Consider the following 12619-nt stretch of genomic DNA (forward strand, 5'->3'; position numbering starts at 1 on the left):
ATAAAAGCAGGGAGCTCCCATCAGCTGGAAGGTCACCACAGCTGCAAGTTATAGGATTTCTTCCCGCACAGGGGTTTTGCTGTCTCAGAAAAGCAGTAAGGGGGAAAACTATTATGTCTACCTATATTTAACTCTAACCACATCCACCGCGAAACAAAGCACGGGGACTAGCCTGGGGAACGAACAAAGAATTGCAGCCTTTTGGACACTTCCAACCTTGCTTCTTGAATGCCCTATAAGGACCTGTCTGCACAAAGCTTTTCTCCACTGATCTCTGGAGCAGATGTAAGCAGCTGTACCTGAGATAACAGCACTTTCAACAAGATGAAGCTTTTCAGCCTGTGTCCGTGGGTGCTTGTTAAAAGTGTTATTACCTGATGTACAAGATGAAGCTTTTTAACCTGTGCCTATTAAAGATCAGAGGGAACCCAGGTTGCAAGCAGCTTGAAGAGTATCAACACATAACACAGCACCAGTTCAAAGCCACTCAGCAGAGTTTGCATGCCAATGAGACCCAAATTTTCATGCAAGGGTTAAAGCAGAAAGCTGTTCCCACAGCACAGCAGGAAGGAAGTGATTCTTGAGCCATTCTCACCCAGTGAGAAAACTTCTGAAATCTTGAGAAATGCATTGAGTAGCGACACACTTTCCTCCCTGTCACCAATTCCCCTTTCAGCAAGCTCACTCTAGTTCAAGTGAAGCCACCAGACAGAGCAGGCCAGTTCATTACAAGAAAGATGATGCCAGAATGGAGTCGCTTTTGGCTCAGGCCAAGGGTAGGTTGGAGTCACTGCACTCATGGGTCACTACCTGTTCCAGCAGAGAAAAGCACCCTCCTTCCACCACCCAAGAACAGCAGGGCACTTAAGTCCCCAAGGCAGATGCAGTGCATTAGGGAATAGGCTAGTGCAAGCCTCAATTTACTATAGTGCAACACTAGCAGAAGCTGCATAGCAGGGCTTCTCTTCTTGCTTTCTGAACAGGGAGTTCAGCTCATTCTTTCCTTTGCTTCTTTTCCTGCAAGAGGACACTAATGTATGGCATGGCTGGGATTTTGTAAAGCAGGGTGTCAAACATAGGGCCCGCAGGCTGGATCCAACCCATGGAGCCATGCGATTTGCTCCTGGGGCTACTGGACTAGCCTGGGTCTCGCACACTGACCCTGGCGCCTCTCATGCTGAAGACTGCACAGGGGATCAGTTTAGGCACATGCTTCACTGATTCAGCCTGCATGCCATAGCCAGTGGACACCTCGCACTGGGCTAGGGGCCCTGTGCACAGTCAGCCCTGGGGTTGGCACATGCTGCATGCACGGTATCTGGCACAGGGAGCCGGCATGGAGCGCATGGTCCAGGTGGCACTGCGCTGGACCCAGAGCCAGTTCACGGGGCACTCCACGGAGCACACACCCCACACACGTCCTGTGCTGTGTGCAACATTTGCAGATGGTCCGGTCCCATGCACCACTGGGACTCACATGGGGTACATGCTGCCTGTGGAAAGAGAGCTGGGCCTAGGTTGCATGCAGTACTTGCCTGCAGCGCTAGGTCCAGCTCACACACCCCGTGAAGGCCCTGGGCTGGTGTGTGGACCATGGGCAGGACCTAGCAGGGGAGTGGGTCCCACTCCAGCCAACAGAGAGGTTCAGGGAGGCCCATCAGTGATACCGCAGGCTCACAGCCCCCTGGACATGTCACACTGCTGCCCCCCTCTCCTCCTCCCCAGAACTGCCTGGCCAAGCTGTGCTCGCAGAGCCCTGCCTGGACTCCCCTGCTCGCCCTCCCCAGGGGCCTGGCCTTACCCTGCCGAGAAGGTTGCCCTGAAGGAGGGTCTGCTGCAGTGCGGGAGCCACCTCTTCGAGGTGCAGCATGTGGCACAGGTCGGTGAGCTCCTCCTGTCCCAGGGACCCCGTGCCGGTGCTGTCAAAGCTGTCGAAGAGCTCCTTGAGGCGGGCTTCATACTGGTCTTGCTCGGCTTCATCCATCCCATAGCCTCCCACGCTCACCTGCGGGGGAAGAGAAAGAGAGAGGAGGTGAGCAGGGGCGCGGGGGGAGGGTGCACACATCAGCATGCCAAGCAGCAGAAGTCAGGGGCCATCACTGGGTGAGAGAACAAGCTGTGTGCTGCCCTGGCTGCTTCTGCTTCCTCTCGGGAGAAACCCAAGTCATCATCAACTCAATGGATTCCAGAATAGGCCACCAGCAAAGCCTCTTCTCCACATAGCCTGCTGCTGCAAGCATGGCTATCTGCACCAAGAGGTGGGGGCTGAAAGGATCTCAGAGACCCTCAGATACTCCAAAGCCAGCCCAGTTAGCAAGGAGCTGGCTGGAGACAGAGACAAAGAAACCAAATGATGATCCTAAGATCCATCTCCTTGGGATGCACTCCCAACTCTTAGAGAGACTTAAAGCTCTGGGATTGACTAGAGGGGAGTTTCACCCCCAGTTCAATTTTAAAAAAGCCCAACTCAGCCCCTGCTAGAGCCTTATTAACCTCCAACAGCTGGCAAAGCATCTGGCATAAGTCTTATGCTGCCCTCTCTTCCGCGAGCTGTCCGGGAGGAGCCCACCCCACAGATGCACCCCGTCTGCAGCCTGGATGACCGGATCCCAGCGGCCCACCGCCGCTCAGGTGTGCCGCAAGGAGGGCGTCATTCAGCTGCGGGCCCAGGTGTCGCATCCCGGCCCTGCTCAGACAAACAAAGCGCCCGGTTCAGCAGAGACTCGGCAGATCGTTACTGCAGGATGCGCAGGGGAGACAGCCGCGCAAGGCCCCGAATGAGTCAGGTTGATGCAAGGAGCCTCCCTGTTTACATGATAGCACTTGCCGCTTCGCACTGGCTCCTTGTGAGGCGGCTCATTTTGCTTGGCTGGGGAAAAGCAGAGGAGATGAGGCAGGGAAAATTGCTCCCCAGGGAAGCATTTGCTCCCTGGGCACTTTAGGTAATGTCTTGTCTGCATTAGCGAGAAGAAAAACAATGTTCCAGGCAGAACTGGCGCCGACTGTCAATCCAAAAAGGAGAGCAAGGCTCGTGCATACATTTCTGGAGCCTGTCGGCTCCTATTGCAGCACTGCCCTTTGCCTCCTGTGCCCTTTGCCCCTGCCTCTGCATTATTTAGGCTGCATGTGCAGATGCGCTGTGAGCATCTCTGGCAGCAGGGTACCAAGCAGCCTTTTATCCAAAGCACTGCATCAGTGCTCTGCCCAGGCTCCCTTGTTTCTAATCCCCTCTCTCTGCTCGTCTACACACAGGTGGGAGCAAACAGCACCAGGAAGCACTTGTGCCAGCAGAAACAGGGCTATGAAGGATGTCTTCGCAAGGGAAGGAAACCACCTCCCGCCACCCTATCCCCACCCCAGCTCTCTGCACCCTAGAGAAGGTGACTTGCCTCCTTTTGCTTTGCAAGCAGCTGGAAAGCTGAAGTCTACAACAAAGAGGCAGAAAGCAGGCGGCTAGAGCCTAGTGCCTCATTAAAGCATCTCCTATACAAACACCTCTCCTCTAGGGAGCCAGCGCTTCCAGGCCTGTCTCCTGTCTCAGAAGACAATCTAGCCAGGCCAAGAACAGCTCCTGGACTCAGTTTGCCCTCAACACCAGAGACCACCCCCCGAGGGCAGACCCCAACATGCAGCACCTGGCCACCGTGGGTCAACTTTGCATTGCTGCCTCAAGCCACTAAAAGGAGCGCTGTCTTCTCAACAAGAGCCCTGCCACGGCTGTGGATCATTAATGCCAAGGGCTGCGAAGCAGCAAGCCAAGGCTTGTGCAAGATGAGCCCTTCCTGAAAGGGCTGCGGAGCTGAACAAAGCTCCCGGCTCTGAAAACCAACCCGGCCACGTAACACCTTGGCAGCGCAGCATGTGCCGCTGTCCTTTAGAAAAGCAAAGCCCAGGAGTTTTAGTGGCCTCAGTACAACTCCCCAGGGGGTTCTCCCTTCCCTATAGTCAGGGGGGAGGTTTTTTCTAACCTCATCTCAGACAGCAGTTATCCAACTGTGTTCTTTAATAACCTAAATAACCCTTTTTCCCATCTAATTGGGACACAAAACAAATTTCCTGCAGCAGGAATGAAAAAAAAAACAACCCGCTGCCACAGATTCGTGCTCCATTCAACCTGGTTCAAGTGTTTCCATCCCCTCTGGCAGCATTAAAATGATGCCAGCAAGATCCTGCTATGATGCAGCCTCTGTTATGTGGGGCCTCACTAAGTTTCTTCCTGTCCTCATGGTCTGGGATGAGCAATGGCTCCTCGTGGCTGCAAGGGCTTCCTGAACGTGGCAGCCAGGCTCTCGGGGTAGAACAAGAGCCGTGGCAGGTCTCTTCTTGAAAAAAAAAACCGTGGCTTGAGGCATCAATGCAAAGTTGACCCGCAATGACCAGGAGCTGTGACATAGCTGTGCATTGGGGTCTGCCTCGCAGCAGGGGGTGGTCTGGTAACAAGGACAGACCGAGTCCAGGAGCTGTCCTTGGTCCGGCTAGATGGCGTGGCATGGCTACTTGTGTTCTTGTGCACGTTTAATGAAGCTCGGTCACGCTGCTGCTTCTCGAGTCAAAGGCAGGGCCGTCAGCCTGGGTCCTGCCCCGTCGAGCTCAAGCAGAACTGCTTCACACTGCCGCTGGCTCCAGGAGGCACCATCAGATGCTCCAGGCTAGTTGCAGACACTTTGCCCACACCCAGCTCAAAGTCACCAACATGGCAAGAGGTTTTGTGTGGCACGATAAAGCTAGGGTGCTGAGCTAGACCTCTAAAACCTTCTCCATCCAGCCCCACGAAGACCCCCCCGGCCAAGCCTGGAGAACACCCATCTTCTCCCTGCTCCGCCACTACAGGCTCCCTGCCACCCCAGCCACAAAATTGTTGCGTCAAAGGACACCTTTGTTTTTCATTAGCAAATGCCCGAGCACTGCTGACATCAGCCCCCAAAAGGCATCCTTGAGCGAGCATGGGGAGCTGGGCGCCTGGCCAGCGATGCCATTAGACCCAGCGAGCGTTTCAGCTGCAACAAAGAACCGAGTCCCTTCGACCTTCAGAAACTGGAGGGGACGGGCCACGTCCTGGGCACCTCGGTCTTCACTCCCCACTGCCCTAGTGCAGCCACCTACACCCCTGCATGCTGGGAGATGAGCACACAGCAGGGGGATCAGCTCCCTGTGGAGTAGATGCAGGGGTCCCTCCATGCCCTGCCCTTGGCATCACTCTCACGGGTCATTGCAGACCGGGGAGGAGAGGCCAGCGCCGGCAGCCAGGATTGCAATCCACGGCCCGTCAGTCACAGCCAGCAGCATTCCCAGGGCACTGGCTGTGACACCGCTGGAGGCCACCGTGCAGGTGGAGACGTCCCAGTCAGCAGACCTGGCCTGGGAGGCAGCATGGGTGGCTACGCACGACTTCCTTCAGAGACACTGGCATGGGCAGCAACGGACCTCTTCAACGCACCAAGGACAGTCACAAACACTTCCTTCCCACCCAAGCATGACGGCAGCAGAAGTCCTCAGCCCTCTCCTCTGCCTACACCCCCGCAGCAGCTTTGCCTCCGTCAGCTGGGGCAGCTGCAATCAGACAAGGCACGGGAAAGCCCCTGTTTATAAAGAGGGGGTGGTTTCCAAAAGCTCCCAACCATCAGGTTCCAAGACGTGCCCCAATTATTTGCATCACAGCAGGACCCCAAATCGGGGATCGGGGGCCTTTTGCCTGGGCACGACACACAGACCCACGTTGCAGAGACTGCCCCCGCTCAGAAGAACGAGACAACAGGTGGGTGCAGAGCACGGAGCCGAGGAAACAGTGAGACAAACAGCGAGACAAACGTGATTAGCCCAGTAAGCAGTGGTCGCAGCACGCCAGCTGTCCAGCATTACAGCCACGAGGTGTGGAGGGGGTTAAGGGAGGCGCTGACAGCAAGCTGCTGCTGACTGGGCATGGGAGAAGGTGCGTGCTGGGCAGGATGTGACCCTTGTCTCGGTGACCAGACCCTAGTGAGCTTTCAGATACCCCGTGCAGGGCCTATGGAGAGCTCGCTGTAAGGAAAGAGCAGGGTCTCTGCATTTCTCCAGCTCCAGGGGATGCTTGCACATGACTTTTACACTTACACACACACACACACACACACACACACACACACACACTTCATGCTTTCTGAAGACCTCAACAGGCAAATAACAAATAGACAAACTGAGCTCATCCGCCTGCAGTCTAGTCATCATCATGCCCCCCACCATGGGCAGCGAGGCTGGGGCACCTTGCAGCCCCTGGCCCGCTCAACCCCAATGCCGAATCCCGTCTCCTGCATGCAATGCACAGCTGCCTCCTGGCCCCCCTCTGAATTGTTCAGCAGGGCTTAAAAGGCTCCTACCTGACGAGCTCACAGCCACCCCGCGACAGCGAGGCTGAAAAGGAGCGTGCGAGTCATCACCGAGCAGTCACAATAATGAGGTCACGCACATCGGAGTGCTGCGCTAGCACCGCTCCGAACACCAGCAATTTCAAGGGCAGAAGCCGACTCTTCGGGTCAGAGCCGAGAGTTGTGCTTGCCTGGGGTGGGGGTGGGAGGGCGACAGGAGGGAAGGAAGAGTGGCAGGGTGGAGAGGGCCTTGCAAGGGGGAACAAAACAAAAATACAAAGCCAGAGTGAAACCCAGGCCTTTCATCTCCCCTCCAGATGGTCCGGCAGCTGAGCTGCAAGATGGAATGTCTGGATTGTTTCATTGCTCCCCGTCCTCGTGCATAATAATAGCGACCGCGTGAGCCGTGCTCATACACAACCGATAAGGAGTCGGCAAGGCCGGGGACCAGTCTCGAGCTGGGAGAGGCAATCTCCCAGTTGAGCACCAAAAGCAGGAGTGGGGCATTGGATGGCAAGTCTCTTTGCTCCTCAGCCCATCACCTGTAGTGACACCATGCAAGTCCTTGCAGCCCCTCCCCAAACAGGCAGGAAAAGGAGGCAAATATTTTGCTCGAAGACAAGGAAGGCAGTTGCTTTCCAGGGCTAATAACTCATCTCAAGTCTCTGATGAAGTCACCAAGGACTAAGAAAAGCAGAAGTCCCAACAAGTGCATGTTGTAACACATGTCAGCAAGCATCAAGGAAGTTTTGGGGGAGCCTCTTAGGAGAAGACAAGTCGAGGAAAATGCTCGAAATGATGCCCAACATGGGCTCAGAGGCTTGTAGCTTTTCCTTACGGTAAACGATATGGTTAGGAGACCCATCAGCTGCATGGAGAACAAAAGGGATCTCAACTGAGGCAAGTAATTCAGCCTCATCTCCAAAGTCCAGACCCCCCAGGTTAAAGCTATGCTCTCAAGAGCCTCCGATAACCTCCACAACAGATGTTGCAGAGACTTGACAGCACTTCCCAGCTAAATTTAACTCTAACAATATAGGGTCAAAAGAGAGGACTTGGGATCCAGCTTCAGATATTGAGCATTTTGAATCCAGATCAAACTTCAAACCCGAGCGTACAACTAATGAAAGGGTAGACGACCTGGCCAGCACCATCAAGTCCGAATACTACAATTAGCACAGCACAAACGAACGCTGCCCTGGCAAGCCTGTAATTACTGGAGCAACGTTACTACAAGAGGAAAACCAAGCAGTGCGCTTGGCTCTCTTTCCAAAGAAACACCGCTCACTTGTGATTTAAATATGGCCTAGCAAAGGGAAAATTCATCCAGCTGAGGTCTGAGACCCCCCCTCTCTCAGGTGCCACAACACACCTTAATATTTTGAATATATTTGATTAAAAATAGCAAAACACCTGTCCTCAAGGAGTCGACCCTCTTTCAAAAAGCCACCAATGAAGGCAAATGTATGCATTTGCCATTGTTCTTCAATGCTTTCTCAAGCCGAATGGTCGGCAGTTAGACAATCACAGGTTCCCATTAGAAAGCTGACTCATAAACCACCATCAAAACAAGTGCGTTATTGTCGGAAGACAAGTGGCCATTTCGGTAAGGGTCTTCCCCCTGCGAAGAGCGAAGCATGATGGATGAAACTGTGTCTCCGTGCATAGAGTTCGCTATAGGAATAACGTGTGCATCACCTGGCCGACCAACCCCACATGCTTTTACTTTTTATTTTTAGCCTGACTTGACAAGATGCTGAAGCGGCAGGTATTTGAGTTCTTGCCAAAAGCCGTGTGCCCGGGTCGCCTTACCTCAAGTCATTATCTCCTTCCATTAATGAACTCTTCTCGCCTACCTGGGCATCACCCCATCAGCATAACCCACTGCTTACCCCAGCCTATGTGCTACAGACCCAGCTTTTCATTTCGGAGCAACGCACAGAATGAGATCGCGCCGGCGTCAGCAGCGAGTCCCTCCAAAGCATCAGACAATACAAAAAAAAGCAGCGGGCAGAGAAGCCCCAAAAAAGAGCAAGGCGAGGAAGCGAGCAGCACCCAGGAGTGAGGAAATCACCCTCCAACATACCAGCACTGGCACCTCCCCACGGGGCGCCCCAGGGATTTGCGCAGTCCAGTACCGTGCCCCTCCAGGCCAGGGCTCAACCCGGGCGCGGGCCGGAGGAGTCGGGGGAAGGGGCCGCCGGAGACGGCCTCGAGAGCGTCGCCCCGGCCCCTCACCTGCCCGCGACGCCTCCCAGCGCCATCACGAAAGCTGGCCTCGAAAGGCAGCTCCACGCCGCGGCCCGCGGGCCCCGGGCCGGCCCGCACCGGGGATGCGCCCCACAGCCGCCTGCCCCCGGGAGCGGGGCCGAGCCCGACCCGAGCCAAACAATGGGCCCGTCGGCGCGGCTTCGGGGGAGGCCGCCGCCAGCGACCCGCGGCCGGCTCCCAGCCTTGCCGTGCCCTCGGGAGCCCCCGGGCAGCGGGCGGGGACCCCGGCGCCGCAGCACTCACCTCCGCCCCGACGGCAGCTCCGACCGCAGCCCGCCCCGCCCTCGCGCACGCCCGCCACAGCGAGCCGCTGCGCGCCGGGCGCCGCCTTTTACCACCTCAGCGCGGCCCGCGCATTGGCTCTGCCGCCTGCCGCTCCGCCCCCGCCCCGCCCCCCCCGCTGCGCGGCCCGCCGGCGCCGGCCGGGAGTCCCAGCGGGCCGCGAGCGCGCGGGGGGCGAGGCCCGCGCCGCCTGCCCGGCCCCGGGGAGGGCAGAGGTACCCGGGGGGGACGCCGTGGGTCTGGGGCTTGCTCAAGCGCTCCTGGGGATACGGCGCTTTTGGCCTGGCTCAGCACGGCCGAGGGGTTGGGGCTAAAGCCCGCGCTGCGGGGGGAGGAGGCTCCTCCTGAGCTCCCGAGCCTCCGGGCGCGGGAAGCGTCTGCAGCCCTGGCGGGGCCGAGGGTGTTTGCCGGTGGCAGGGGCACTGTGGTTGCGCACGGACTCGCGGGTTTGTGCTGGATTTGATTCGGCTCGGCACACGAAACTTTTCCTTAAAACCCCCGAACAGCAACCTGTCACTTCCGGCTGTGCGCCGACTCCGAGCGGGTGCACGCGCACCCCTGAGGCTGCCTGCTGTCGAGGCTGCCCCGCGGCGTCTGCGGGCGGTCGCTGATTGCTGCTCGGCTCTCGCCACCCCGCCGCTGGCAGTCGGGGATCGCCACCCCCGCCCAGTTGTGCCCCCCCAGAGTTGGACTGACTTTCTGGAAGTGGGAGCTAGCTTGCTCCTGCGGCCATATGGCCGAGGGCAAGCGAAACTCAGGGGCGTCTGAACCCCAGGCCCCCGGGCTTGGGCCTGCGCGTAGGATATCTGCCAAAGGATTTGGAAATATCTGAAGCCCCAGGTGGGGTGGAGGATGGTTGCTGGCAGCAGGCCTCGTATGGTTCTTCAAATCACTCATGGATTTGGAACTGATTTAACGTGGGACATGAAAAATTTCCTTTACAAGAAATATGCATCCAAGTCCGAGTTGGGACTGGGCTCCTCTGAGCAGTGCCGGGAGCTGGGGTGTGCTCTGCCCTTCTGTTTTCTGGCTACGACCAAACGTTGTGGGATGCTCTCGGCCTCCTGGCTGCTCTCCTGCTGCAGGCCCTGCAAGGCCCTTTTAGCTGCTGAGAAGCTTCTTCCCGGTACGTAGAGACCCCAAGCAGTTGGGGCCAGGGTGCTGGGATGAGCCCTGCGCTGGGGGTCCCCGGCACCCAGGTGGTCCCTGGCTCCTCTGAAGGATCGTGCTTTGGAAACCGGTGCCCTGCTTTGCTAGCGATAGCTTGATTCACTGTGGAGGGAGTGGCTTTGTAGAGCCCAGCAAAGCTGATACAAATCATAGAAATCAAGAGCCTAGAGTTGCCTTTTGTTGGTAACCTAGGCCCATTGTCAGACCTAGGCCCATCGTGCCCAGTCTCCTGTGCCACACCAGGGCGGAGAGCGGGGGCTGAAAGGGAGAGTGAACTGGGTCTGAGCAGAAGTTTTTCCCTCTTTTCCTCCCTCCTTTGCAGCCTCCGGCACCGAAGGCCGAGGAAGCTCTGATTCAGGGGCTGTGCTCCTTGCTCCTGTGCTCAATAGCGACTGATGCCCCTTTCCTCCAAGAATATGTCCGATCCTTACTGAATCTGGCTCAAGTCCATTTCGAGCATTTTGCTTCCAGATTGCCCATGGGCAGGCCAGACTGCATCCTGTTGAGTGACGATCTCCGGTCAATGATTCCCTGTTGACATCTTCTCAAGCCCGGTCGACAGCCCGTCCTTCATGCCTTGAGTGTGCATTTTGGGGATTGCAGGACAGCACTGCTGTTTTAATCAGGAGCCTGTGTTGTGTTCTGCAGGGGCAAACGTCTCACAAAGGTCTAAGTGCCCCGGGCCTCTGTGGCTACCGTCCATCCAATCTCCCTGCAAAAAGAAACTGGCTTTGTCTGGTAAGGCCAGTTCTCTGCGTCGACTGCACTCTCATGCTGCTGAATCCTCTAGCACTTTTGCTGTCATCTTGCCTGGGATTAATGCCCACCTAGCTGGTCTCAGCTGCTCCCTGTACCCTATGCTACATCAAATAATACTATACTAAATTAGCACTTATCCCCATAGGGGTGAGCAGTTCCACCCCAGCTAACGGGGGATGGATGCAGTTTCTAGCCTTTCCCTCTCTGCCCTTTGCAGTGAGCCAGGAATACAGGACCGGGCCTCTTGAGCAGATCTAGCCACTCTCATTCCCACTTGGTGTCAAGGAAGTTGTGGTTCAGAGCCTGTGTCCCTCCCATGCTGAATAGCTACGGATGCCCCTTTTCTCCAAGAATTTGTCCAGTCCCTTTTCATAGAGAAGTATGGCTGGAAGGGACCTCCATACATTGAGTCCAACAGCTGTAGCCTCCTTCCCATGGGCGGATGTAGGCTTTGCAAAGTGGGGTGGGGTGCTGGTGGTGTGGTGCATCACCCCATATAACACAACATATCTATTCCCCAGTTAAAAAGAAAGGAGACGTTTTCCTAATGTGCTGGGGGCTGCAGGCTACATTATTCCATTTAAAACTCAAGCAAAAAAAAGACCATAATTAGAATGTGCTTGAATTTGCTGTTATGTATAAAAAAACACAACAAACCAGGCAAAAAATAAAAAATAGAATCAAAAGATGCGTCATTAGCACTATTGTCATTAGAATGAAATGTGCATCTCTTTTTCAGGTTCAAAAGATAAAATCCAGCCTTCCACAGCACCTTGGTAGTGCATCCAGCGCTTCACTGACAGTTATGTCCAGACCTGAGTTCACATTTTCAGCTAGTTAAAAACAGTCTGCAAGGCTGTTAAACAGGAGCTTCCTCCAGGAGCTGGGGCTCTCGAGAAAGCACCCGTGTCTTGTGTCAGCCTCATGCCTTCCCTCGCTGACTCAGGTACGAGTGGAGGGAGCCCACCCTGCTCCCAGTCCAGGGTAACTGCTGGCTTTCATTGAGTGCCAAGCCCAAAGGCCCTTCTTGTCCATCAGCACCACCACGGGCATCAGGGATCCTGTGTAGCCATGCTCCCACACCTGGCAGCCCAAGGAAGCCCCTCCACGGGCACAGGGCAGGTCAAGGGACTGGGGGACTCCTGGAAATTACAGCTCCTGAGTCACTGATGCCCCTGTGGCAAATCACCTACCTCCCTTGCATCCTGGAGGGCTTGGGGCAGTAGGGAAACAGTAGGGAGCCCAGGCTGGGTATACTTGGTGCCATGAGGAGGTACCCAGCCAGGCTGGCTCAGGGACCTGGAGCAGCCACGGGTGGGTTCCTTAGGTCTGGCTCTCAGCTCCGTCCACTCCTGCATCCAAGGTGAGCTGCTCCAGAGAGCAGAAACCCTGCTGTGGGTGGGCATGGGCTCACCTGCCCCACACACAGCCTCGCCTGCTCCCCGCAGCACCGAGTGTGACAGGCCTTCGCTCAGCTTGCCGTTCACGAGAACAGCGCCAGGTTGCCTGGTCCCCAGACAAATGCCCAGTCCCTTCTGGAACCTCTTCCTGCGCATCGCAAGAAGGTGATCGCTGAGATGGCGTCAAGCCCTGGACGCTTGAGGCCTGGTCCATGCTCCTGGCTCTGCTGCTGGCTCCCCGTGGGTGACTTCGATCCTCTCGGAGTGTGGTGCCTCTCAGGAGTCAACTACTGTGCAGCAGCGGGAGCATGGCCAGAGTCTGTGTGCGCCCAGAGCCGACCAATGCCCGTTTGCAGAGGTGGAAATGACTCGCCCCGTGCACAGCAAAGAAAGCCT

General features: G+C 56.4%; 1 protein-coding gene across 4 annotated transcripts in view; it reads right to left on the reverse strand.

Annotated features, from left to right (window-relative positions):
- NIN (ninein) overlaps positions 1-8930 on the reverse strand; it is a 100028-nt gene extending 91098 nt beyond the window's left edge. For 3 of the 4 annotated variants that reach the window (XM_090034345.1, XM_090034347.1, XM_090034348.1), the window contains exons 1-2: positions 8856-8930; positions 1802-2005 (exon numbers count right to left, since the gene is read on the reverse strand). In XM_090034345.1, the coding sequence (XP_089890471.1) occupies positions 1802-1984 (183 nt within the window). In that variant the 5' untranslated portion in view covers positions 1985-2005; positions 8856-8930. Of the gene's footprint in view, positions 1-1801; positions 2006-8579; positions 8835-8855 lie in introns of those variants that run through there. The other variant, XM_090034346.1, reaches the window with a different exon arrangement.
- Between the last annotated feature and the right edge of the window lie 3689 nt (positions 8931-12619).

The sequence above is a fragment of the Crocodylus siamensis genome, chromosome 2 (assembly GCF_052110815.1).
Source record: "Crocodylus siamensis isolate JL-2025a chromosome 2, ASM5211081v1, whole genome shotgun sequence".
In the NCBI taxonomy this organism is placed as follows: Eukaryota; Metazoa; Chordata; order Crocodylia; family Crocodylidae; genus Crocodylus; species Crocodylus siamensis.